The sequence below is a fragment of the Macrosteles quadrilineatus genome, unplaced genomic scaffold (assembly GCF_028750875.1).
Source record: "Macrosteles quadrilineatus isolate MER2022 unplaced genomic scaffold, UCM_ALF_1.0 Scaffold_21__1_contigs__length_2333173, whole genome shotgun sequence".
NCBI lineage: Eukaryota > Metazoa > Arthropoda > Insecta > Hemiptera > Cicadellidae > Macrosteles > Macrosteles quadrilineatus.
In genome coordinates, this window is record NW_026542614.1 from 2,058,828 (window position 1) to 2,086,458 (window position 27,631).

The window sequence follows — 27,631 nt, forward strand, 5'->3', positions numbered from 1 at the left end:
GATTAGGCTCTTTTTTGATGGAATATGTAAAGTCAACCTCATAGGAGGAATACCACAAAATAAACATACACTTGGCATATTACATATTTAGTAGTTTTCAAATGTTGATGAGAAACATATAGGGTTAAGTTGGGTCGATGGGATGTCTCTTCTTTATACTAATTTTGTCAAACCTTTACAAAAGGAGCATAAACTTAGAAATAATAACTGGGTCGGGGTGCTAATTTAGTGGTTGAAAATAATGTCAGCAAAAGCAAACAACAAACTGTTTTTTTTTACACAAAAGATATGTTGTACTGGTATATCTATCCAGAAACATGGATAATTTGAGTCTGAGTTTGTTTAAATATTACAACAATTTATTTATATTTAGGCTTTTTAGGGACTTATGACTTATGTCCCTACAGGCCACTAGTTTATTTTATTAACAGTTGCACATTATTTTACTTGAGACCAATAATTAAATCTGTTAAGTAAGTCACAAGGTTATTAATTTCACTTGGTTATAGCAATAAATACAAAAACGTATCTTAATTTATAATGATACATTACCCTATAATGATCCAAAGAGAGTAACTTTGAGTAGGGCCTATAGTAGTTGGATATAACTAATACATGATAATTAATACACTATTACCGGTATACAGCTTTTGGATCAACTGTTGGGTGGCTTCTGATTCAAAAAGCCAAATATATAGAGTCCTATTGTGACAGGTAGTTGCGCAGTTACTGGGTTCAGCGAGGAATTTGCTGAGCCGAGCTCAGCAGATTCCAGGATTCCAGCAACGCGCGTGTCACTTCTGGGAGCGTTGGTCTGGCCTGGCGTTGAGTCATGGTCGCCGTAATATTCCTTGGTGAGGCAACTGGGCTGATGCAGGAGGTTAAAACAGTTCAATATTACAGACCCTATTTTTTATATTTCAAATAAAGCAAAACTTTTGTGACAGTATTGACAGGGTTTCTTGAGGACATAGCAAAAACCTCCCCAGCTGATATGTAATGGGCAGTGGCGTCATTTCACCAAATCCTTGGGGGGGGGGGAAACACTGGGGGGTATGGAGTTTTGAAACAAAAATAGAGGCGCTTAAGCTTATTTTAATTGTCAAAAGCCGCAATTATGAGTAAAATTTATTTAAATTCAGGCAGAAAATGAATGTTTATTAGTTAAGTGTCAAGGTCAAACCGTATAAATCACTACTTATAGATATGGTAGCAGCTCAACTGCACAGGAGGTCCAGCGTCCAGCAAAAGACAGGACCATCTGAGTGCCAGCTTAAGGAGGGGGTTAGTGGTCTGTGGTGACAGCCCCACACACAGATGTACAGCCCCACACTCATAGTAAACTTGAGGTAAAGAAAAACAAACTTGCTGATAATCAAAATTAAATGTTTAATAGGAAACGTCATTAACATTAAAAAATTATATCTAATTTTTGGACGAATTATAGGTTTTTAAATTTACAATTAGAATCTGTATTGTCAGCCAATACGTGCTCAGTATGTATTATCATCGAGTAGCATTAATAGTCAAAGGTATTATCATTGACTCTATTATTGGATACCATCGATCTCTATTATTGTTGGATACTGAAGTAGAGATTCCATCTAGATCTATTTGGACTCAGCTGTCACCGATAAAAAAAAAATAACATAGTGTATTGTCAGCCAATACGTGCTCAGTATGTATTATCATCGACTAGTATTAATAGTCAAAGGTACAGTATTATCATTGACTCTATTATTGGATACTGAAGTAGAGATTCCATCTATTTGGACCAGCTGTCACCAATAAAAAAAATAACATAGTGGTGTGAGCCAGTCACAGAGTGAGCTAGTGTCTAAAAATTCCATTTCCTATATTATATTTTGTTGCTGACCAAGTTTATGGGTCAACATTTGAGTTATGGATCATTCCATATTTGTTTGAATTGGTATGAAAGGTTCGTGGTTCGTGCATTACACATAGTAAATTACTATTAATTAGGCTGTTAATAGTAATTTAGATTACTACAATCTGTCGGTGGACCACGCATCGAACGACGATTTTGATAAAAAAAAAACTAAAAGAAAATCAACAACGAGGATGTCTATCATAGTCAAAGCTACTAACTAGATCTAGATATACTAATAGTCAGGATTGCAATTTCTTGGTTATTTCAAAATCCTACTCGGTAATGATGATTAATTTATTTCTATGTCGACTAAATACTTACATTTTCCTATGCAGATAAATTAATGTACAGTGCAACCATAGATTAAATATACCCCCACGTTCTATTGAAAAATCTGGGCTCATGCGTATGATAAGATTAAAGATATGTTATAGAAATGGATTTTTGTAAAACAAATACTAATTTAGTGTTTGAGCTAATACCGATCCAAAATATTAAATTATATTTAAGAGGGCTATTTCTAAATCAATATGACAATTTTACTACTCGTATGTCATGTTGGCAGTTTGCCTTTTTTTTTCTCATACCAAACCACTGAGCTAAACTATAACTGGAGGTAGCACTGCCATGGCAGAAGTCTGTCAAAAGCGAGTCGCTGATTTTGTTAGGTTGGTATAGCAGTAAGTTTTCTTACCATAGCAATAACATGGCTTCTTATAACTAGGTTGTATAGCAGTGAGTTTTTTTGTCATAGCAATAACATGGCTTCTTATGGACACCCACCTCACGCAAACATGGCGGCTGGCGACACGCATCTTTGACATTCAGTGCTACCTCCAGTTAGAATTATAGCTCAGTGTACCAAACTAACCAGACCTACTAAAAGCAAAACAGTGAGCAAAACCACTGAGCTATAATTCTAACTGGAGGTAGCACTGAATGTCAAAGATGCGTGTCGCCAGCCGCCATGTTTGCGTGAGTCTGGTGTCATAAGAAGCCATATTATTGCTATAACTATTTAGTTTAACTATTATTATACTTGGCTTAAAATACCTACTTTGTATGGTCGCCATTTCAAAGAAAATTATTAAAGTATTAAAAGTATTCAAGTATGACAAAAATACTCACTGCTATACCAACCTAGTTATAAGAAGCCATGTTATTGCTATGGTAAGAAAACTTACTGCTATACGGTAACCAACCTAACAAAATCAGCGACTCGCTTTTGACAGACTTCTGCCATGGCAGTGCTACCTCCAGTTATAATTTTAGCTCAGTGAGCAAAACCGAGACCCAATCAAATTCCAGCCAGAGAGCCAATCGCAGTTCCCCAGTTCCAGTTCCACCCCAAACCCAACCCAACCCAATCCAGTCCAATTGTTCCAGAATCTTTTGGAATTCGGATTCGGAATAATTTTTAATCATGTCGGTTCCTGACGGAAATTCTAACTCAGATTCCAGCAAAATTATAAAGAGTGACGACAAACCTGATCTCATTGAAGAAGATACGAACGACAAGAGTCAAAGTAAAATGGAAAAGGTAAGCAAAGTTTTTATCAAATAAATGTTATTGTTCTAGGCCTACACTAAGTCCAGGCTAGCATTCCGACTAGGCTTACTAACACGGACACATAGACCCAATTAAGATTGTATATCTCCTTACTTTAGGGGTAACTTACCTAAGTTGGCGATAAAATCTGTTATAGGATTGATTGTAGATTCAACCACTGGATGAAACAAGCTGGTTTTCATCATATCAACTCTGTTCTTCATTGTTAGCCCTAGTTGCTTTTTTAGGTTATGTTATTGACATGAGGCCAGATTTGGGTGTAGGTTAGCCTTCTTGTAATTTACATTCAATTAGGCCTAAGATATTCATTTTCAACAGACCACATTTAGTAACCCTGAACACACGTAATATATTTTCCAAATAGGTAATAGGCTAGGCTAAGTTAAGTTAGTTCCAGGCATTTAACTTGCTTGACATCACCGACACAATTTACAGGCCCTTTCGACTTTTGTTAAGTATTTAGTTTCAAAATACTGTAAATGTTGTTGACAGTGCTTAGCAGCTAACTTACCTATTTTTGATTTCCCGAACATTACTCGTTTCTTAATACCTATTGATTTATTATTTTTCATAATTTTCATAGAACAGATTGTAAAGTAAACAAATACAAAAAAGTCCCAGGTTAGCCTTGCCTACTCAGGTCCCAACTTACCAAGGCCTAACTTAAATTACTAGGCCTAGGCCTACTTACTAACGCAGAGAAGTAAGAAACAGAAGATATTCTTAATGGTACACTTGAGTTGTGGAGTACAGTTCCGCAGAGAGCCTGTGAAATATTATCGGATGAATAACAATAAATAAGTTTATCGATGTTTATAAAATTCAATAAGTTACATCGATTAAAATTATTGTGTTTATTTATTTTCCGAATGTAACTTACTCAGGTTAAACAATGAATTGATTTATTATTTATTTGTTAACGTTTTTTTAGGCCCTAACAAAAACTAACAATAGGCTAAGTTAAGTTAGTTAGGTTAACAAAAAATTTGTGACGCAAAATTCTAAGGGGGGAATAAACTAGTAACTTAGGCCTATTCACCAAAGTAAGGCTAACTTAGGCCTACCCCTAGAACCAGCCACACTCAAATTTCTTCCCCGCAGTGCTCAGAAGGAGCCGAGAAAAATCCTAGGGTCGATACGAAGTTATCAATAGTTTTGATTGATCAATTTATCAAATTTAATCGAAGGCTCAGAGCTCTAGAAGCGCTCAGGAAATCCTGCAGACACTCAGTTGGAGCTATTTCATCCTCTCAATCCTAATATTTGTAATTATTTAATAGTTTTTCAAATATGAACGCTCCCAAGACTTGGTTCTACCCGCCAATGACGGGGCTTAGAACTCAGACGACAAGTCTCGGGGTATTAAAACGATGAATTAACAAAGTAATAATTGTTAATTGAGCGAACGGAGAAATTGTAACTTTGAACCTAATTCATTAAAATAAAACCAAACGATAGCCATAGCTAGTCAATGTCAGGCTGGAACTGGCGGGTCTATACTCAAGACGGTGAAATTTAAGTTATTTAAAATCAAATTTTTCGGAACAAAAATGCGTCCGGATTAAGGGAAAAAGATGAAAAAAACGTGAAAGTAAGATCATCTAATATATCTTACTTTCCAATTACCGGAGTGTAGATCGTAGACGTATCGTAAGCACTCGAGAGCGTAAGACATAGTAGTTAACTCTTTGGTATTCGACGAACGAATGTCGCGTCTTGGAAGAAAATCCCTTATTCCAGTCCGGTCGAGGCCTACGCGCCCTAGCGACAAACTTTGGTACTTAACTAGCATGGTGTCTACTCTCCGGGAAATTCGGGAAAACCGGGAAAACTCCGGGAATTTTATCTTACCTTGAAATGTCCTGGAAAACTCCAGGAATCCACCCGAACCTCCGGGAATCCACAGCCCGGTCATCGGAATCGTCGGCTAACCAAACACTATTGCTTTTGTTGCCGAAATCGCGGGAGACGATTATCGGTGTCGCCGAAACGGCAAGATATCCTCACGGGTATTGCCGCGATCGCGGAAAACGATTATCGGTGTTGCCGAAACCGCAGGATATGCTCACGGGTATTGCCGCGATCGCGGAATTTTAACGATTATCGGTGTTGCCGAAACCGCAGGATATGCTCACGGGTATTGCCGCGATCGTGGAAGACGATTATCGGTGTCGCCGAAACCGCAGGATATGCTCACGGGTATTGCAGGATATGCTCACGGGTATTGCCGCGATCGCGGGAGACGATTATCATCGGTGTTGCCGAAACCGCAGGATATGCTCACGGGTATTGTCGCGATCGCGGAAGACGATTATCGGTGTCGCCGAAACCGCAGGATATGCTCACGGGTATTGTCGCGATCGCGGAAGACGATTATCGGTGTCGCTGAAACCGCAGGATATGCTCACAGGTATCGCCGCGATCGCGGAAAACGATTATCGGTGTTGCCGAAACTGCAGGATATGCTCACGGTTATTGCCGCGATCGCGGAAAACGATTATCGGTGTTACCGAAACCGCAGGATATGCTCACGGGTATTGCCGCGATCGTGGGAGACGATTATCGGTGTTGCCGAAACCGCAGGATATGCTCACGGGTATTGCCGCGATCGCGGAAGACGATTATTGGTGTTGTCGAAACCGCAGGATATGCTCACGGGTATTGCCGCGATCGCGGAAAACGATTATCGGTGTTGCCGAAACCGCAGGAAATGCTCACGGGTATTCCTGCGATCGTGGAAGACGATTATCGGTGTCGCTGAAATAATAAAATATGCGAACCTGTTTTGCCGCGATCGGTTGCCTGTGTTGAGGAGACTGCAAGATATGCTCACCGGTATTCCCACGATCGCAGGAGATGATAGCTGGTGTCGCCTTACCTATTAATTTTACTGTTTTATTATGTTGTATAAAATATTTTTCTTTGGAAAAGTTTTGATTTAAATTAAAATAATCATTAATAGTAATAATAAATTATTATTAGCGGGTTGCGATAAGTTGAACGGGTTCCGATAGTAGTTCTTAAAATTCAGGAATTTGTCTTGAATTCTCCTGGAAAACTCCTTGAATTTTTCAAACCAGGTTTAGTAGACACCATGACTAGACAACAGCTCATCGCAAAATCACTTATTGAGCCGGTCTAGTTTCCGTCTGTCGTCTGTCAACAAACACCAGTTTGGGATTACGTTGTGTCGTCATGGGCGTTAAATATTGGTAAATTCGGTCGGTTTAACTTTACTTGATTAATTGGCGTGCTATTAGGCCTACTGATAAATATGTCATGTAAGTATGTTTATATACTTCACTGTGATTAAAGCTAGGCCTACGTTCTTTGGCCCATAGCTCAAGCTATGGACAACACATAGGCCTAGGAGTAGGCTATTGTGGATGGAAAACGGGTCATGTTCTGGTGTTTATTTAATCGTGACACGTATTTACCCACCTTTAAATTCGGTACCTACTTACAAACTGTTTTCAATTTTCAATAGCCTAGGCCCTACTGTTGATATAGTAAACTTACATAAGTTAGGAATCAACAATTAATTCATGGTTTCTTCCATTTTTATTCTTAAATGTTTAAGGGAAAACAAAGAATAATATAAAGAAAAAGGTTTGAAAATGTTTTGTTAACTTATGGGTTTTTATGGTATTAAATTCAATATGATATTAATATAGAACCAAATAAATATCGATAATATTTATCGTTATTCATCCGATAATATATCGCAGGTTCTCTGTGGAACTCTACCCAAATGAGGTCTAGCACTGGTCGCTAAGTTTACTTAAAGCAATTTATATTTGTCATTTCTCCTTTCCCCATCTCTATCACTTAGACTTACTACAGCACTCATACTTTGGAAACTGTACTTTAGCCTAACTGCTGTACAACAATGTTAGGTCTGTGTGTCCATCGCCGTTGGGGCTCTTCCTTGCTTGGTACACAAGTTTTTCCAATCCAACATACCAAAGCTTAAAGCACACGGTTGTCCCATAATCTTGTAGGCTATCCTCTGTATCTGTAGCTTACTTCTCTGTGTTATTATCAAAGGTTGCATGGTAAGCTACAGTTTTGCAGATAACCTACAATAACTTATATTATTATCTAATGAAACAGGCAGCAGGCTACAGTAACTTTTTAACTTAGCCTAGTTTAGAAGTTTAAGTAAACTTTCAAACTAATAACTATATTCGATAAGATAAATATCATATCGGATATCATATCGATTTTAAGTTATGTTACTTTAATATGTTATTAATAAGTAAGTTAACTGAATTAGGCTAACTCTTATGAATAGGTCAGTACAAACAATACAGTAATGTTTTTCACTTTTATCTTAAGTTTCATAACTAACTTAACCTAATTTAAATGCCCCAGCACACTGTCTAAAAGAACGGTGGGTGAAACTCTACTTGAAAAGCCATAACAGGAAATCAATAGGTAGGGTAGTCTAGACGCTATTAAGTTAAAATTCAATAAATTATTCATAACAAATGGAATTAATCTATTGTAGGTTCTCTGCGGAACTGTACCCAGGTTGCCTCCAATTACTTTCCGACTTACTTTACCAATTAATGGCTAAACTTCGATATCCTAACTTAACTCCATCGTATTGATATTGAACATGAAACCATAATTTTGATCAATAACCAATCTTACCCTAACAAAAAATCATACCTTTGAGAAAACTATTCATCGACAACAATCGACAATATAATTCAGTTGGCTATTCAATTTTTGCTTGATAGTCCTCATTAAGTTACCTACCATAACTTACATAGAGCTTAGACCTAAGCCCATATTAGGCCTAGCACATGTAGTTTCATGGCTTCTTTGTTTACTTTAGGCTCCGGTGAATACAACTAGTGAAGACTCAGAATATGAAACTTTAGAAGAAGACAATGGGGGAAGCTCCAGGAGCTCCCTTTCAAGAAGGAGTTCATTCAGTGATGATCTTAGTGATGGCATCGGCCTAGAAGACGAACGGGAGGACGGAGATGGGCAAGAGGTGAGTCAAGTACCTTATGTTTACAGTTAAACATCAATATTTAGACGGCCTTTTGTGAAATAATTAATATGTACGTATGGGGCTGGTATGCAAGGAAATGTGTTCTGTCTCTGCTTTTACCGAAAGTTATATATATATTTATGGGTGACCTAAGTTTGTTATAACTCAATAATTTCCGTATGTTTTAACAAATTTAAGCAGCATCTAAAATCAATGATATCAGTCAATTTAATTAAGTATGCATCTTCCGTCATGGATGGCGGAGGAAAGGTGAACGTCTCGTATCATCACATCGAAATCGTGAACTTCTTTCACGCTTGTGTCCCACGGTTGTGAATATACTATCATTGTCTTCCGCGATCGCAGCAAAATCATGAATAATGCAATCGATTGAAATCGTCAGCGTGGTTTGAGAATCCCCACTGGAACATTTTGATTACACCACTGAGATATCTACTATATAGTAAAACATTACCGGTGATATAATTTTTGTTATTTGATTATGGCATGGGTCTTGGCAAGCACCTATGCCTAAATCCAGCCCTGTACAGTTCGGCCAACACTTCTGTGCCCGCGAACGGGTCGCTACTAGCCGAACTAAAACATACGGGTACCAGTTATTGGCAGTGCCCCGGGTATGGGTACGAGTGAGTAGCAAGAGACAAAGTACCCCTGCTAACCCCCTCACCTAAACCCAACCAGATCTGCTCGCGTGCACATAAACTTGGGCCGAACTGTATAATAAGTTATTAACCTAGAGGTTCATAATATACCAATGGATTCTGCGTGCCTACCAGATAGGTACTGTTAAAAAACTTAAGTTATTCAAAGCTATAGCCACATAGTCTACTGCACAATTTATGAACAATCTTTCAAAATTACAATTTCAAACCTGATGCGTTAGATACCTTCCGGTACATAAAATCATAATTTAAGAAACACTTTATATTTGTATAACAGTTACATAGGCGTTAGTGCTGTAACCTAAATTAACTTAATATAGGCTACATTTCAGTTCATTTCTGGGAGTATTTGGGTCTGCAATGAACAATCTTATAATAATAAGCAGTACGGTATTTTGAAATTAATATAAAAAGAGACTAAACACATTTATGGAATCACTGATTTAATGAAACTAATTATTAAATAGGCCTATCTACTCGACATTTTTATTAGCATACACTATTATAAAGTTCCCATATCATAAGTAAAGCTAGTTAACCACGGAGAGTTAATTCAAGTGAAAGTCCCATACCGTACTACTTTCTTTGGAGCAATGTAAATCTGCTTAACGAGTTGCCAACTGGTATTGCTTCTAATTAAATCATGTCTGGAGAGAAAGTCATTTGCTTCTTTTAAGTTTATAATGTTGCAAATTGTACAAATAGGTAAAACACATATATATTTTACCTATATTTTTATTGACACATTCTTAAGATTCAAAGTTGATGAGGTCAGAATACAAATATCTTTTGGTGGCAATAGTGCAGTGTAAAACAAATAGAATGCCATTTGATTTGTTTAGTCATGTCTGTGGAATCTGCAGTTGATTGCACATTGTTGTTGTAAGATAAATGATTATCAGTCAACCAGTACAGTTGTGTTTCATGGGTCAAAGTCCCACAGATGGCATTTGGAATTTGTTTGCTTGTGGTTTAAGGCATTCTTTTACTCCTCTCTGGATGTTTAAAAATCTGGTTTTATCACTTTAAATTCAGTAAATGTTTCTTGGGGTTCCCTCAACTTGTTTTTTTTACAATGTAGTGTGGTTAGTATTCTATGAAGAGGTTATGCAATCCTACTGAGTTGGTCAAAGCTAACACCAAAGAAATATTTTTTTGTACCCTTAAGGGTTTATCTTGTTTTTAGGCCTGAACCATTATTCCAAAATAGAGGCTAATATGTAATCAAAAAAATATTATTTTTGAAGACATAATAATTTAACCATTTTTACAATTTAATTGACAAGTTAATTAATTGCATGAAGGAGCTAGGTATACTAATGTTTTTTTAGTATAAAAAATTACACACATTACTGCATGTAGACTTAAACTAGGCCTACAAAAACTTATACGAGAAAGAAAATGTACTATGCCCAGGCCTACACATTAAAAAGTGCAGAAGGGTTTTTTTGCTACTGTATTGAACACCACACATGAAGAAAGTCACCGTTTTTTTCTTATGTAGCCTACTATACAGTAAACATTTCCCCAGCCCCTTGCAACATGTCCATGTTATATGTCTTATGTTATATCTTTGACTATTGCTTGATTTTTAAAGTTAGGTCAAACGCTTTAAGTTTTAAAGGGAAGGCGGTTCAAACCCATTAAAAAATTCTGTGTTTTCTGGGAATAACACCCGTCCCTCGCGCACCACTATGCTATCAAGACACCCAAAAATAAAACATAAAATTCACCTCTTACTCTCACAACCTTGTCGGAAACGAAATGTGTTTGGGAACTATCAAGAGATTAAATTATTTCTTGGATTATAAAGGCTGGACTGTATACTTGAATAAGTGATTCCTTATTTTGGACCTCGGTAGAATCCGAACCACCAAGTCATGCCACTAGCACATAGCAAATAAATTATGTTTTGTGATGGGCGAGAATTGAATCAGAGACCTCAGGGCAAAAAGTGTTTGCTTACAAGACGAAGTGTTGGTAAAATTCGAGGCAATTGATTATTAATCCTCATATATCAACATTCAGTTGTCTTTTTATTAGGCTACTTTTTAATTTATTTAAATAAAATGATTAATGTCTAATGTTTTGTCCAGGAAAACTCCGTTGGGAAAGACAAAAAACTAGACGATGATGAAGACAAACGAAACCCTCAGTACATTCCGAAAAAAGGGACTTTTTACGAACACGATGACAGAACTATGGTTGATGGGAGGTAAGTAAATGAAAAAATTTTGTAAATAAATTTGGAAAAACATTAACAATTTTATTGGACCTATTTTTTGCATATATATATATATGATGTGATCATAAGTTTGTTAAAGGTCTATGTAAGCAGACAAGAAAAATATGGAATTTTCGCGTTAATTCATAGTACTTACTTAGGCCTACTGCTGTGGCCACCGTTACCCTAATTGGTACTTGGCCTCCTCAACAGACTGCCTCTATACATCTCTGCATCTTGCATCCTCCTTCCTCCCAGATTTCTTGTGTCCTTTTCTACTTGGTCCATCTCAGCTTCGGTCTACCAAGGGGTCTTCTTCCTCCTGGGTTGTTCTCCAGTACTTTCTTTGGTAAAGAGTTGTCTTCTTTTCTTATGATATGTCCTGCCCATCTCATACTTCTCTGTACCTCAGCGACTCGTAGTAAAATTCATTTTTAGCTCTTTGAGGTTGAATTTTCGACCATTTTCCGGCGAGTTTAGTTTGCCATTCGAGCAGTCAGGAAAATGGCGCCCGGTGACCTATACTCGCCATTCGACCAAAAAAATTAATTTTTTTGATTTTACAATTGTTTTTTTTTGGTCCTCATGTGTAGCCATTTTTAACCAGTCAGCAAAATGGCGGGCGGCGACCTATACTCGCCATTCGACCGCAAAGGGTTTAAAACCAACAAAAATGCCATTTTAACATACCCAATAAATTGTACACAAAGATTTTAATCAAAGGGGGGAAATCTAAAATAGGCCTACAAATATGAATAATCAATTTTATTTTGTTACTTAACCTTGTGAAGGATTCCATAGTTTAAAACTTAAACTATTTGTACTTTTGGTAGCCCAGTCCACAGCAATAATTTAAAAAGCACAGATTTTTTCAATATCAATCTGTCTCTCCCGGACACCGATTTCCTCCTCACAATGGTATCAGATCAGAACTATTTTGGATAATTGAAACAAATCGTGTTTAGAAAAACAAGTTTTTATCTTGTGCTGCTGGGAATCAGAGTGGTAAGAAAAACCAATTTGCTATTGATCTGAGCTGCTGCGCAAAAGGCCAGTGTAGCTATCCACCCAACTGATTAACACAATCTAAAAATAGTATTTTTAATTTCAAAAAGGGTTAACTTGTGTTTTGTTTAAAGACCTTGTCTCTATCAGTGACAACTTTTTCTTACTTATTTTTCTCGTTTCTCAGTGAAGTGGAAGGCAAGGAAGTTGAGAGTAACACAAAAGATGCAGCAGCGGCTGAAAATGCGGCTGAAGCTGCAGGGCCCAAAAAGGCGGGCGGAAAGGTGTGGACGGAGAAAGCTGAAAAATGGAGTCACGACTTGTACAACGAGGACGAACAAAAACCAAAGTCCACACAGGAGCTCATCGACACATACGGATACGACATCAGAAACGAGGAGGCACCGCCTAAGGCTCGGCGTCGTCGGAGATACGGGTATGTGGCTAAACTAAACGTAAATCCTGTGAAATGGGCTATAGGATAAAATATTGTCATGTCATTTTTTTTTTACTCCTAATAGTGTAGTTGAGCCGACAAGTTTTTGGTGTTTTTTGTTTTGTTTTGTAATTACATATATGTTATGGTATACTTTGTGTAACAAAAAAAATTAATTATATAAATGCTACAGACTTGCATCCAATTTCACTGTAGCATAATGTAAATTTACGTAATACATAGGTGTACTTTGTGAGACACATATCATAATGTCTAATTAAGTTACACCCGATTTTAACTACATGTCTAAACTTGTAATGTAATCAGTGTATTATTTGTCTAACTCAAAACCCATGCATTGTGTTGGCTTTTTACATAGAATTTTACCACACCTATCCGTCTTTCTCTCTCTTTTCATTATTAATTACAGGGTTTTCTTGGCCTCGCTGATCAAACTTTTTTTTTAATTTTGTAAACCTTTACATTAATTAATACACTCTTATAAAGAATAATTATTCTTTGATACCAGTGTGTAAGTAATTTTGGTAGGTATCATAAAGCTGGGAAAATTTGTAATTTGTTTAATATGTTGGAAATAACATATGTTTAAGCATGAAAATTGACTTGTGCAAAGTAATGTTTTTATATTGATGTGTTCTGTTCACAGACGAGGACCCAACAAATACACGCGAAACTGGGAGGACGAGGAGGCGTACACACGGGCAGCTCCTCAACGCAGGGTATTCCACAATAACAAGGAAGAGTTTCCCGACCTTGGCAGTCGTGGGCGTAATAGGGACAAGCCGCAACACACTCCCTCCGATCCTCCTGAAATGGTAAGCTAAAACGCACTGACCAGTCATGCTTTCTAGGGAGGAAAACTATCAACTACACCAACATAACAGTTAATTGTATGGGTAGCTTTCAAATCCGAAGGTGCTGGTTCGGTCAAAAAAGGGGTTGATTCTTGATTCTGATGCCAAATTTTATTGGGCTATTGATTAAAGATGCTTACTACCAAAAGGTCGACATGAAATGGTAACAGGAGAGTTTTGGACCATTAGTGCATTTTTGACTAAATTGGAAAAAAAGATAGGACATTTGCCAGGAATTATTAAGGAAATTGACAGGGAAGCAGGCTTACCTTTAAATAAGTCCATATAGACACAGCACAGAGTGGTTGAATAAGTGGTCAGTGAAATTTCTACTTTTGTGTTGTATTTTATGTGTCTCTATGGACTTATTTAAAGGCAAGCCTGCTCTCCTGTCAATTTCCTAAATTGGCATTTTGTATTTTGTTAGAAAACATAATTAATAATGTTAATGTATACATATATTGAACAAAAATCATTTACACGGCAGTACAATCATGCTCTAAAATGTAAGTGGAAGCAGTGATCTTTTCCCGTGTAAATTTCCCCTATGGCTCTGAGCAATACTAGACCTGCAGGGACAAGACTCCATTTTGATACAACAAGGATAAGAGCTGTCTCAAGATTTTTTGAAAAGGTCAGTAAACCAATGATTTGAGACTTAAGTGGAATAAACCATTCTCTATTTAGTCCGGGCAAAGGTTGTATACAATCGTTGGTTGATGCGGGGTTGGTTAGGGGAGGGACTGAAGCATTCTAGCCTGTGTCATTCTGAAATATGAATCATTCATAAGCTGTGTGGAATTGTTTGGTCATTTTGCTTTTGATATGTACATTAGCTATACATTTATTCACTTAATATCTCTTATCAGCTTAATGAATATAAAAAACATGTTTGTCCATAGGATCAACCAAGAAACGATTCTCCCAGGGTGAAGTCCAAGTCTAAATCCCCTGCTCCTCGGCAGTCCCCAGGCCAAGGTGGGGACAGAGACAGACCGAGAGACAGATCCAAGGGGGAGAGAATGAGGAGGGACAGAGGGATGGAGAGAGGGAGGGTAGTCAAAGACTCACCGCCTTCAAATAACATCCCACCTCAGCCAGTGTAAGTTGTAGATCATATAACTGAAGATCAGTCGATTCTGTACTGTATTTATATTTCTAGTCCTGTATAAAACATGGTTTGTGGAAATCAATGTACTTATTATTCTATAAAGAACATTGACTCATATGTATTGGTAAAAGCTAAGTCCTTAAGCAAGATTACATTTTCTCAAAACCAGGTCTAACACTTATTTTCTGTTTTTGACACTGATTTTGATTGATTGTAAATGTTTGTATACGCAGAGTCGCTGAGAAGGTCCCCGGTGTTGTTGGCACTCCTGGGGAGAGAGTGGTGGGGAGAGGAAGGGGATTCAGAGGCACAGGCAAGCAAAGACCAACCATGGAGTTTACAGCGTCTCGAGGTCGTGGACCTCTTCCTCCCGCATTTAACAAAGAACCACTCAACAATCAAAGTAAGTGTTTGCAAAAATCCACAGTTTGCAGTAATTGTTTAAGTTTGCTTCTTTTTGCTTTTTGCAATTTTTTGTTTTGATTTTACAAACTAAAGATGGACGGGATTGTATTTTTTATTCGGAATTAGGGATGGACGGGTCCCGAAATTTCGGGAATTTTTCGGGAAAAAAATATTCCCGATTATCGGGACGGGATTACATTTGACTCGGGAATTTTTCGGGACGGGATTTGGTCCGATCGTCGGCGATTTTTCCGCTTCGCGAGTGCCGATAATGCCATTATTGCGAGCGATAGGTCCGCGAACGCAGGAGACGAAGTCATACCGACGATCGCGTCGTGACCGCGGAGTCCTACCGACGATCGAGCCGTGATCGCGAGTCATACCGACGATCGCGCCGTGACCGCGAGTGATACCGACGATCGTGCCGTGACCGCTAGTCATGACGACGATCGCGCCGTGACCGCGGAGTCATGCTAACGATCGAGCCGTGATCGCGAGTCATACCGACGATCGCGCCGTGACCGCCAGTCATACCGACGATAACCCCGTGACCGCGGAGTCATGCTAACGATCGAGCCGTGATCGCGAGTCATACCGACGATCGCGCCGTGACCGCCAGTCATACCGACGATAACCCCCGTGACCGCGGAGTCATGCTGACGATCGAGCCGTGATCGCGAGTCATACCGACGATCGCGCCGTGACCGCCAGTCATGCCGACGATAACCCCGTGACCGCGGAGTCATGCTGACGATCGGGCCGTGATCACGAGTCATACCGACGATCGCGTCGTGACCGCGAGTCATACCGACGATAACCCCGTGACCGCGGAGTCATACCGACGATCGCGCCGTGACCGCGAGTCATACCGACGATCGCGCCGTGACCGCGGAGTCATGCTGACCATCGAGCCGTGATCGCGAGTCTTACCGATTATCATGCCGTGACCGCAGAGTCATACCGACGATAACCCCGTGACCGAGGAGTCATACCGACGATAACCCCGTGACCGCAGAGTCATACCGACGATCGCGCCGTGACCGCGAGTCATGACGACGATCGCGCCGTGACCGTGAGTCATGACGACGATCACCCCGTGACCCGCGAGTCACAAGTTACTATAGGTACCTGTAAATTGTTACAAATTTTTTGGCTTTTATAGATCAGTGCCACAAATGGTAAAAATTGATTTCGTATGTCTTTTTTGGTAACTGCAATACAGTACTTTCTTTTTATGCACAGAAAAAAATCCCGTCCCGTCCCGTCCCGAAAATTGGGAAGGAAATAAAAATCCCGTCCCGTCCCGTCCCGAACTAAAAATTCAATCCCGTCCATCCCTATTCGGAATGGAACTTTTTTTACAATTCAACAAAAAACTTTTTAACTTGCTTTGAAAATGTTGAGTAGGCTAGTAAAAAATAAATTTGAAAAATCCTTGCAAATGACAATTATGAGAAACAAAATCAATTTTATTGTTAATGCACAAGTAATAAACAATAATAAAACAATCTGTATCATGACTACTTGGAGCTTACTTATATTATTCTGGTGTCTTTATAGGGGTCTGCGGGTCCCCGATTTTTTCGGGTCGGGTCGGGCCAGCGGAAGGCCCGAGAGACCAGGTCGGGTCAGAGATTTGTTCGGGCCAAGATCGGGTCGGGCAAAAAAAAATAATTATTATTTTCAAAGCTATAATAAGTTATTTTCAAAGAAACACTCTTATATCTATTATTAGAGAGGAATTAAAACGTTAAAATTAGAATTAAATATTAAGTTTGCTCACATTTAAGAACAAAGACACAACAGAGCAATTGCCGTACTGTCACTAGCCAGAGCCAGTCGTCTACTGACAAAAGCCGTGACGCAACAGTGCAAAGAAAATTAAGTCAAAAGAAAGACTATTCGTCCAGAGGTACCAGTTTAATTATTTATTGTTTATTCCATACCTAGTTTAAAATATATTTCAGTATTTTACATAATAAATTATAAACAAAAGAAATATCTGATATAGTGTATAGATCTGTATCTTGTTCTTTTATTTTCTTATTGTCCTTTTTGTCATTCAGTAACAAAACAAAACAACACTTCTGATCGTCTGGTTCGGCATTGTATGGTCACCATTTCATTTTTTTTTAAGTATCAAGTATCAGCAAGTCTACAAAGAGGTTAGGCCTAAATATTTTATAATTTTATGAAAGTATTCATCAGTAAAATTATTTTTTTCTACGCATCAATTTTACTGACTTACGTTTCTGGACACTTTCAAACTCCCTATTACAAAAAATAAAGTTTAGTTGAACCAGCTGTTAAGATTCTTTAATTCCATTTAAATATGAGTACTCATAAGGTTAACATGGGAAACTCCAGAGCCACTGGGGCGGAGCCCTTTTGACGGATCTGCACCAAACTTCACACAAACCATCCTTGAATAATGCTTAATAATGCCTGAAATCTTCATTACAATCTGTCGAGCGGTTTTGGAGTCCATAAAGGACAAACATACAAACAAACATACATTGGATTTTATAGATATAGATTCATCAGTAAAATTATTTTTTTCTTAAGTTAGATTGAGTTTCAAAAAAGATATTTCTAAGATCCAATACAATATTTACAAGACACAAACTACAATGAATTAATTTCTTTGGAAATTATCTGTAACAGTTTTATATTTTTGAATAAAGAACTCTTTTTGTCTCTACTTCCTTGTTTCGTTACTTGCATTTTGTCAGCAATTGGAGGGGGAGGGTCTGTAACCTTGAGTGTCCCCGGCCCGGACCTGGTTGTGAGAGTGATTCATGGTTTTTTGTTTACATTATACTACCCTTCCTTCCGAGAAAAAGACCCTACAGTTTCAAAAAACATTGACTTACAGTATAAAAACATTGAGTTGTGTTGCTAATTAGGGCACTATTATGTCTCTGCTGTCTGCTTAAGTTGCCAAATTAGCATTTAACTTTCTTTTCTCTTGATTTAATATAATTTTCTATATATTAAGAGTTCCTTTTCGGGTACCTAATTAATTGTGATATTGTTTGACTTGAGTTTTTGGGTTTTTAATTCTTTTCATTTATTAGCTATCAAAATCAGTTGTTTTAGTTTTTTAATCTCTTGCAATACCGTAGGTCTATAATACTGTGTATGGCATGATATGCAATTTTTACAGTCTTAATTATAACTATACCATAAACAATGTATGTGTGTTATTTACTGTTTTAAAGTTTTATAGTAAATTAGTTTACACAATATCTTTTCTTCAATGAGTTCTCCACTTGTCATGTTGCTAAGCCTATTACTATTTTAGGCCCTATAAAAAATAATTCCTATGTAAAGCTGTAGGCCTACTAAAATGCCAATAATAGATAATTATTTATTTATGATGATGTAACTAATAATAATGCTATTGTAAGTGTGAGGTTTTTAGACTTAAGAGGTTAGGAGGCAGGGAATGAATGATTCATATTGCATGGTGGAAACATAGATATTTTATTTTCTTCTTGCTTGCAGTCTTGAAGCCAGTCCACAGGCCCTATTCTTGTGATAAGGTTAATTGATTTGTTTATGGTCCTTGTATATTAAGTTACATTACAAACTTGTTGTAATATAGCTATTTAGATATTTCAACAGTTATGAAAATGGGAAAGAATGGCTTGATAAAAAAATATTTTCTTCTTTCTTGCAGTTGAGGCAACTCCTAAGCTGTAAATAAGTTATGAACATGAAATAATATACATAAATACAATCTTTTTTCATATTTTATTTTCAAGTAATATTATAAACACAGATAGGAGTAAAAAAAAATCGGGTAATTAATAATTTTTGGCCCGAAACCCGAGGACCAAAATTATTGGCCCGACCCGACCCGAACCAATAAAATTTTAACCCGCAGAACCCTATGTCTTTATCACACATAATCTTTGTTTTTGTAACTTTTTTCATCCTAACAATATAGGGAGGAAGAATTAGTTAGGAACAATTAGAAACAACAAATAAACAATTAGGAGAAACAATGTAGTTTTGCCATCACATTGATTTATGTTTATGTTAGGAATTTGTTTAAATTGTGTTTGAATTGCTGTGCCAGTTGTGACCTTTGCATTGGAAATGCTCTGATGAACAAACACTAACATAGAAATATCTGTGTGATTGACAGTCGATGACAGTTTGAAGCATGCCGCTGAAATGTTGGTACAGGACTTCAGCCAAATATACGTCAATAACAACCATAACAGCAATAGTACAAACATAGTCGAGGAAACCATCATACCACGTAAGCAATTTACATTTATGTCATGAAAGCTTGGTTTGTTAATTTTTAAGTGTTTAAATTTCCTCTTCAAAATCAAGGGCGAAAAAGACTTGCAAAAGTTGTGTTTTAAGTAAGGGCCATTTTTGCGTATAGCCTCCTAAGTTCGCATGTACGTTGCAACGAGGCTTTTCACTGCTTACTGGCATCTGGCATCATTTGTGAACAGAATACATTATTTGCAGCTCTCTGGCTGACGTGTACGCTTTGCTACAGATCTGCAAATGGTGTCATTCTGTTCACAAATGTAAGCAGCGAGGAGCCTCGTTTCAGCGCACTTACAAGAGCTATACGCATAAACGGCCCTTACTTAAACAGTTTACTCAAACAATCCAGTAACCATTCAGCTTTCAAAATATTGGTTGAGTTCATTTTTTTATTAGAAGTGATTTTTTAATTCAAAGTTTTGATTAGAAGTTTTATATTCAGACATTGGTCATGAAATGTATGACATGTTGATATATGTTTGGCAAAGCATAGGCCAACAGGAGAATGTAAGATTTCATCATGGTATTCTTGTTAGAATAACTATTTAACCCAAAAAGTTAATGTGGACGGGCAAAAGCAAGGTTGAAAGAGGCCGCCAACCTCTTAAAAATAAACTGTATCAGCATTCTGACACATACTTTCTCCCATAAGTTTGTCAACAACCTCATATCCGGAAATGGGATGTGTACAATTTTGTTCAGAATTTAAGGACTATAACATAGGCTACTACATTTTTATCAAAATTGTTCATGCCATTTTTGAGAAAATCAGATTTTTTGTTATTTTATGGGGTTTTTATGGGAAAAAATCTGACTGCACAGAACACTTTATTTATGAATGTTGTCTTACAGTTTTCCGCTTGAGGATTGGGTAAAATAATGGTGAAACAGAACTTCAGCGAGTTATTGCCTTGAAGCTCAACCAAGCCATCCTATATTTAGAATAGATTAATGAAACGATAAAATTCTATTTAAGATTAAAGTTTACACCTATTCCAATTTTTTGTTCATGCAACATGAACAAATTTTTAAATATTAAAATTAACCAAATTTTCTAATTAGGAGCTCATTGTTTTAATGTGTTGGTTACTAGTATATGCTCTAGAGAATATCTCAGCTTCTAATCTCCTATATTCTAAATATTACAGTGTGTTACTAAACAAAATGTATATTTTTGTTCATTTGGACACAGTGAATGATTAAAGCATAGCATATAAATTATTCATTGTACGATTGTGTGTCTCCAGGCAGTGAGAGGAGGGACGGTGGTAATCGTTCTAAACGCTACTCCACCCAACGACAGCGTAGTCTGCCTGAGACTACACCGCCTCCTACTTACAGTCCGCCTCACAACATCCCATACTACACGCAGCCTCCCCCCGCTAGTGAGTACCACATCGATTGTACACTACAACTGAGAGATTGTGTGTTCAAACTCTTGACAGTGTTACCAATCGTTGGTTAACCCTTTCATCCAAATAAGATAAAATGAGACTGCAACCCTTGAATATGTAAACAACTAGACATTCCATTTCCATGTTAAAGCCAGTGTGCAGTTTTAGAATGAAACTGAACGTAGTTGAATCGAGTCACTGACGAGAGTGGGCTGATGTAAATAATTTATTTCTGTTGAATCAACCAACTTTTTGACCAAGCCAATTTTAACAAATCTCTAATGGGGATTATCAAAACAAACCTGATGAAGATTGACTCCTTATAGAGGTTTTCAGAACCACGTGGATTAGAAGTAAAATAAATTGGGGATTTGAAAATGACATTTCGAGGGTCTTGCTATCGTGGTTCCACTGTATAATAAAATGAAAATGTTACCTATGCAAACAAAACTGAAAGAAATTGGACTTGTGACTGTGACATAGGCCTAATAAAATAAGATGAATATGGAAAAATTAGATCAATACTTAATTGAATCAATTCTTGATCCTCGAGTTTTGAATCTTGAAACTCGGCAATCGAATCTCAAAACCAAAACTGAAACTTTTAAAGTTTTGGTGGTTTATTAGGGATTTGATTTTGACACCACTAATAATTATAGAGTCTATTATGTCATATCAACATAGCTAAAAAAACAAATTAAGAAAATACAATTTTTACATCAGGACACTCTTTGTGGCTTATTCAACTATTGTCTGTTCACAAGTTTTAGGCGTTTTAAGGGGAAGGTTTCCTGGGTTCCTCCACCACTGTTTTCAACATAATAGATATCAACTGATAGCTGTCAGCTGTTGTTTCAAAGTAAAAGTGAGATGGAGGGGATGGGATCGTTTCCCCTAACCGCCTACATTTTGTGAACAAAGTGTAATAGTTTGTCTCTAAAGATAGGGATGTCCAGTTCAATATCCGATTCACGGTGGAAGTCGTATTGTAATGTGTTGTTTGGTTTCAGGTTACGTCCCGACTCCAGTGTACAATGACGTGACGGGACAACAAGTCCCAATGATGGCGTTTCTCCCTCCGGGACCTCCCCCCGCCACACCTGCAGCTCCGCCATATCCACCCCCGCCAATGCTGAACTACCTGCCTCCGCCAGCCTTCCCTCCCATTGCGATGCAACCTCCGGTAAGTTGAAATTGGTACATAACGTACGGAGTTTTACAAGATGTACAAAGTGGTGCTTTGTCATGAGTTACATCCTTACATCCATTAAAACATTACTTAATTACTACTCCATTTTTACTCTGTTTTTTATAAACCTATCTCTGCTTTTATTATTTAACTTTTACAATCTTACATTTGCAGGGGTGCAGCTTAATCACAAGTGTGCAAAACTTCTACAGGAATATACTACTATGAAGAGTTATCCTTGAACACAGTGCCTTTTATCTTAAAACAATTAAATTAGAGCTTTGTTTTTGTTGTCATTATAAGATGTTTTAATTTCTTTACTAAGTTTTGTAAATATTATGTTTTCATAGTGTAAAATATACTATTTTTACAGTTGTGGTCTTTCATTTTTATATGAATAGGTATGGTATGCTATGTACGAGTAATATACAAAAACAAAATTGCACTATAAAAACAATTTTAAGATACACCTCATTCGCCTACACGCAAATTCCGCTGTACATAATTTATCCTACTGAGAGCATGCTTTTTACTTACTAACTGTGATGGTATGGTGTATTCTCAATAATTGTTCACACTTACAGGCAGTCTGGTTACAACAAATAGTGGTTTCAGTTTAATATTGTAAACTCCGAGAAGCTATGGTGAATGTTAATAGGGTTCTGTGTATTAAAAAAAATTTAAACTTCTTTACTACAAAAAAAAAAAAAAAGAAACAAGTGGTAGCCTATACTAATAGCATTTGTTTAACAAATTCCACCAGAAACATATCAGGTACATTAGAATAGGATTTTTTGATAGCAAAATTTTCTGATTGATTTTTGCTATTTCAAATTATTGGGAAACTTATCGTACAATTTCTCCCCTTAGTATTGTGGTTAAAATTAGTCTATGAAAAGGTAACTAAAATATCTCTGTGTCTGCTGTTATAATCATGAAAATGCTCTTGCAGTTCAAATTGTGCATACAAATTAGGCAGCAACTAATGTGGCACCAGATATTTACAACAACCTCCAAACTTCCTCCACCCTTAATGCACATGTTTTGTGTCTACTAAACAGAAACACATTACCTTATTTAAGTCCAGCAACTGGCAATGTACCGGTACTTCAATAAGGTATGATGCCCTTGACCAGAAAAATCTAATCTATTGGAACATGATTCATGCTTGACACTCCTGGCAAGCATGAATCATTTTCCTACACATAATTTTCTCCTTTTCTGCTACTTTGACGAGCTTAATTTAGCAGTAGAAACTGGCTATAACTGTAGTGGATGGAATAAAGAACACGGTACCGGTCTTGGGTTTCAACTAGATCTCTTGGCCGTGTTGGGAGCTCTAAGGAGACCCTTACTTACAAGCAACTCTTGTACATCAAGTAGTGTTGAGTGTAGAAGATATCTTTATTTCACCCGCATAATATCTGCCTATTTATTTTAACCTGGTTCCTTAGTTCATTTTCTAAGCAGTTTTGTTTGTGGAAAAATCATGCATAAGTTTGTTCTAGTTATATTAAGAAACAACAAAATGCATGAAATGGTACATTATTTACCCATCTGACATTTTTCAAAGTTTATTATATTCTAGGTAGAAAATAAACTAACATAAATGTATTGTATTTCAGCAACTGCCTGGCCAGTTTGAAGATCCATGTGGCGCTGAAATGTATCAAGGTGGCATCACATACTACAGGTATTACTTACCTGTAAATTTACTGGTATGCAACTTAATACTTACGTACTCCTGTGGCATTGAAACTCCTAGGGGGCCTTTGGCTTCTCCAACCGTGTGCCTCCAGGATCCTCTGTCTTCCTGGGCCTGCTCCCATTCTTCTTGGACCCTTTCATGGGCGTACCCAGAGAGGGAAAGGGGGGGGGGGCAGCTGCCCCTAGAAGCTAGGACAAGGTATACAAAATTGAGATCGAAGAAAAATGTTATTAGTGTGAGAAAAGATAAGTAAAGATAGACAGATTTGTTGACACATGTTATAAATTTTTTATTAGATTCTGAGTTATTTCTTCAATAAAATTTAAAAATCCTACATTAGTAATAAACAGAACAATTTCTTGCAATGTTATAAACTATCAACTTTGGGTAGGATAATGAATTAATATAAACCTATTTTTTTTACATTATTCAAACTAGTTTACCACACATTTCGGGTGTTATAAATAGATGTGAAAAGTTGGCTTGGACACAAAAATACAGTTAAATGTTTATTGTACAGCTAAGCAATCTGACCTGACCCCATTGACGGACATGGGGTCGGTCAATGGTCACTTCATAAACTAAGAATCAAACACTGGATTATCGAGCTAGGTTTGTTATAATAATGTCTCAAAATAGCATAAAAAATACGCTAATTTCAGCATATTGTTTTTAAAATTTTCCCGGACCCCCCTCCGTGTTGGGGGGTATTCTATACCCCCCAGGCCCCCCGCTGTGCCGCCCCTGTTTCAAGTATGCTCTTGCCCCTCTCCCCTAGTTTTGATCCTGGGTACGCCCTTGGACCCTTCAATTCAATCTTCACCTCAGTCACTGACACCTTGTTCAAAAGAGTGACTGGTTCTAGTGATGAAATATACTATTAAATCCCAAATTTATAACTTCAGTTTTTACCACTCAATCATCATTTGATTAAAGAATTGTGTTATTTCACAAAGTCATGTTGGCTTGCAATACAGAATATAAATTCCAGCTAGTATTTACGTTATAATGTTGTTTGCAGCCCACAGAGTCAGTCCGTGGTGCCTCGACCCAACCCGCCCCGCAGGGTCAAGTTAGCAATCCCCATAGTCCCCCCGCCTGACAACAAACAGCCACAAGCGGGGGCCAAGCAGCAAGTAGGGGCTGACAACAAGCAGGAAATGCAATCTGTCGCTACATAGGTGTGTACATTGATCTTTATATAGCTCTAGTGTTTGAAGGAAGGAACAGTTGGATTAGGAATACATTAAGTAAGTAACTGAAGGGACTGAACACAAGTAAGTTAACCGAGAAAAGAGTTCCAATAATTGACAGCACACAAAATGGTCACAATTTGATACTTAGGACCTCCAAAGGTTTCTTTAGGAAGAAGTTTAGTAGAATGGCAGTAACCAAATATTTGACAGTTGTGAACTGTCTTTCTACAACAATTTCTTTTGAATAAGCTCCGTTATTGTTGCGGAATATTAAATTAATTGCGTGGTGATCTTTTTGTGTGCTGACGAAGTCTTTTCTTGGGTAAGTTAGTTGTGTAAACATACCGTCTTACTCGATGTTATCTCTAAAATCCTAAATCAAACAAATTTTCATCTAAAATTTCTGGAAAGAAAATACATTTTCATAATACTGTCCGGAACACAAGTTTTTAGTTCTCCAAATCGTCAGCAAAATCATCGTTTTCTGGTAACTTCAAATGGGAACAGAAAAAACATATGGTAAATTTTTCAGTTTGCTAACCTCAAAATTTGTTTGAAAACGCTGCTAATTACACAATATTTTAAGTTATGTTTGTAAACAACAGAGTGTAAACATTGATTACCACTTTGTTTAACCTCAAATTATTTGATCTAATTGAGTAACGATTAGAAGGGATAGGCCTATTTCCACAGTATGATGAAAATATTTGTTTATCCCACGGAGCGAAAGTGTACTTTTGGTACCTAATCGTATTTCCAAGCTCGGCTACACAACAATTTTAACATTTTGGCAATGATTTTTTATTATTTTCTTATCATCCGACCTTGTTTAGGTAAACTGTTTTAGACTCTAGTATATTTTGCTGTTGCTGTTGTATTACTTTTTCAGTTGCTTGCATGACTGTTCACAATAGCCACAGCAACTAATTTATGAACTGTCTTCACTTGAAAAAGCCCCCTCTCAGAACGAAATATATTATTTTGTGTCTTAATGACCTACCTATACAGTATACATCTATACAATAACTTTTCCTGACTGTAGTGATGTCGCAGGGAGGACCATATCAGTCTACATGTTGTTAACTCTACCAAGGCCTCGCACACAGCTGCACGTATCTCCTCTACAGTGGAGGAACTCTTGATTAATATTTAACCTTGGCCTAAAGTATGCCTAGCTCATCCTATACTTAGTGGCAAAGATAGACAGTCATACTCTCTTCTTCAGAGATGTCCTAAACCTCTTTCAGAACTTGGTAAATTGCTTTTACGAATAAATGGGATAAATTGAAATAAAGAGGATGAGTTTAAATAAAGAGGAGTAGTTGAAATAAAGAGGATAAGTTGAAATAAAGAAAATAAAATGAATTAAAAAGGATAAAATGAATTTTATTTCAAAGTTTGACTAGGGACCCTGCTTGAACCTCTTTATACGAATACTTTTATGTTGTCATATTTGTACTACGAATGTACATTAATTATTAGTTGTTTTAGGTTTTTATATGAAGTGTAATTTATATTTATTAACAATGAGGTAACATTTTGTATAGAATGGAATCTGTATATTATTGTATACTGTAATAAAAACGATAAACTGAATAAGTTGATTTTTTTCCTGATTAAATTTAAAATTTATATTGTTAACCTCATTTCGATTAAGTGTATACTTCATGTTAAAAATGTTGTGTCGGGGTTCAAGACACTTTTTACAGATTAGGTAATGAGTGGTGGGGGAATCTATATATTAATTTGAAACTGTTTTCCTTTGTCATAGCTAAATTGAGAGAACGGCTGGGCGTAGAAACTCGGTAGGGGTGTCTAAAGAAAGGTCTTGGTCTGTAGATGAGCCATCAAAAGAGAAACGTGGTAAATTCCCTTGGGGCTCTGCCCCAGTGGCCCTTGAATTCCCATCCCATGTTATTCTTATGGAGGAAAAACTGGGTTTTTGTCCCAGCTAATTTCAGAGAACGGCTGGGCGTAGAAACTTGGTAGGGGTCTCTAAAGAAAGGTCTTGGTCTATAGATGAGCTATCAAAAGAGGAACGAGGTAAATTCCCTTGGGGCTCTGCCCCAGAAGCCTTTAAAGTTGCCTCTTCAAATTTGTTTACCATATGCATAATTCTACACTACTTTTTAAAGAAACAGCTGTTAACATTTAAATTGTGATTTATTGAATTTTCAAAATGAAGTACAGTATTTGCAGTGGGTTTTTCTGATTTTAAAATCGATTTTATTTTGCATCGTGTCATTTTTTGCAATATAATGTTCTACTAGTGAACCTGTGCGGCTCAATGCCCCGCAAAAACATATTATGAATTTAGAAAACAAATTCATCGTGTTATATATTGACTCGTCGAAAATTAAATACAGTAATAATAAAGCATTAGAATGGAAGCAATCCAGCCATTTTCTAGTTGTATGCCTATTATATTTAGTAAATTAATAAGTGTTCAAGTTCAAGTGTGTTACAGAGTTATTTTTTTAAGAGATTTAAAAACACATTTAACAAAACATTTTATCATATCAAACCAATAGGCAGTGAATGTAGCATATACCTATGTAGCATATTTTGAGGGTCATAAAATGCTGCTTGAAGAAAACACTTTTAACAATATTTTTTTTCACAAAAGCACTTCCATAAATACTACGA

At 37.0% G+C, this 27,631-nt stretch overlaps 1 protein-coding gene across 3 annotated transcripts; it reads left to right on the forward strand.

Moving 5' to 3' along the window:
• The first annotated feature begins 3,311 nt into the window (after positions 1 to 3,311).
• LOC129005409 (protein CASC3-like) lies at positions 3,312 to 26,575 on the forward strand. 3 transcript variants are annotated; one of them, XM_054434296.1, is made up of 13 exons: positions 3,312 to 3,431; positions 8,305 to 8,466; positions 11,246 to 11,364; positions 12,566 to 12,814; positions 13,482 to 13,650; positions 14,592 to 14,791; positions 15,034 to 15,203; positions 19,359 to 19,475; positions 20,746 to 20,883; positions 21,903 to 22,075; positions 23,707 to 23,774; positions 24,811 to 24,970; positions 26,028 to 26,575. In XM_054434296.1, exons 1-12 carry the CDS (start codon positions 3,315 to 3,317, stop codon positions 24,968 to 24,970), a joined length of 1,842 nt encoding a protein of 613 aa, XP_054290271.1. In that variant the 5' UTR covers positions 3,312 to 3,314; the 3' UTR covers positions 26,028 to 26,575. The 3 variants fall into 3 exon arrangements, with proteins under 3 accessions (XP_054290271.1, XP_054290270.1, XP_054290272.1); XM_054434295.1 differs by having other exon boundaries at positions 26,039 to 26,575; XM_054434297.1 differs by lacking the exons at positions 23,707 to 23,774; positions 24,811 to 24,970; positions 26,028 to 26,575 and adding an exon at positions 22,256 to 22,388.
• Positions 26,576 to 27,631: the final 1,056 nt, after the last annotated feature.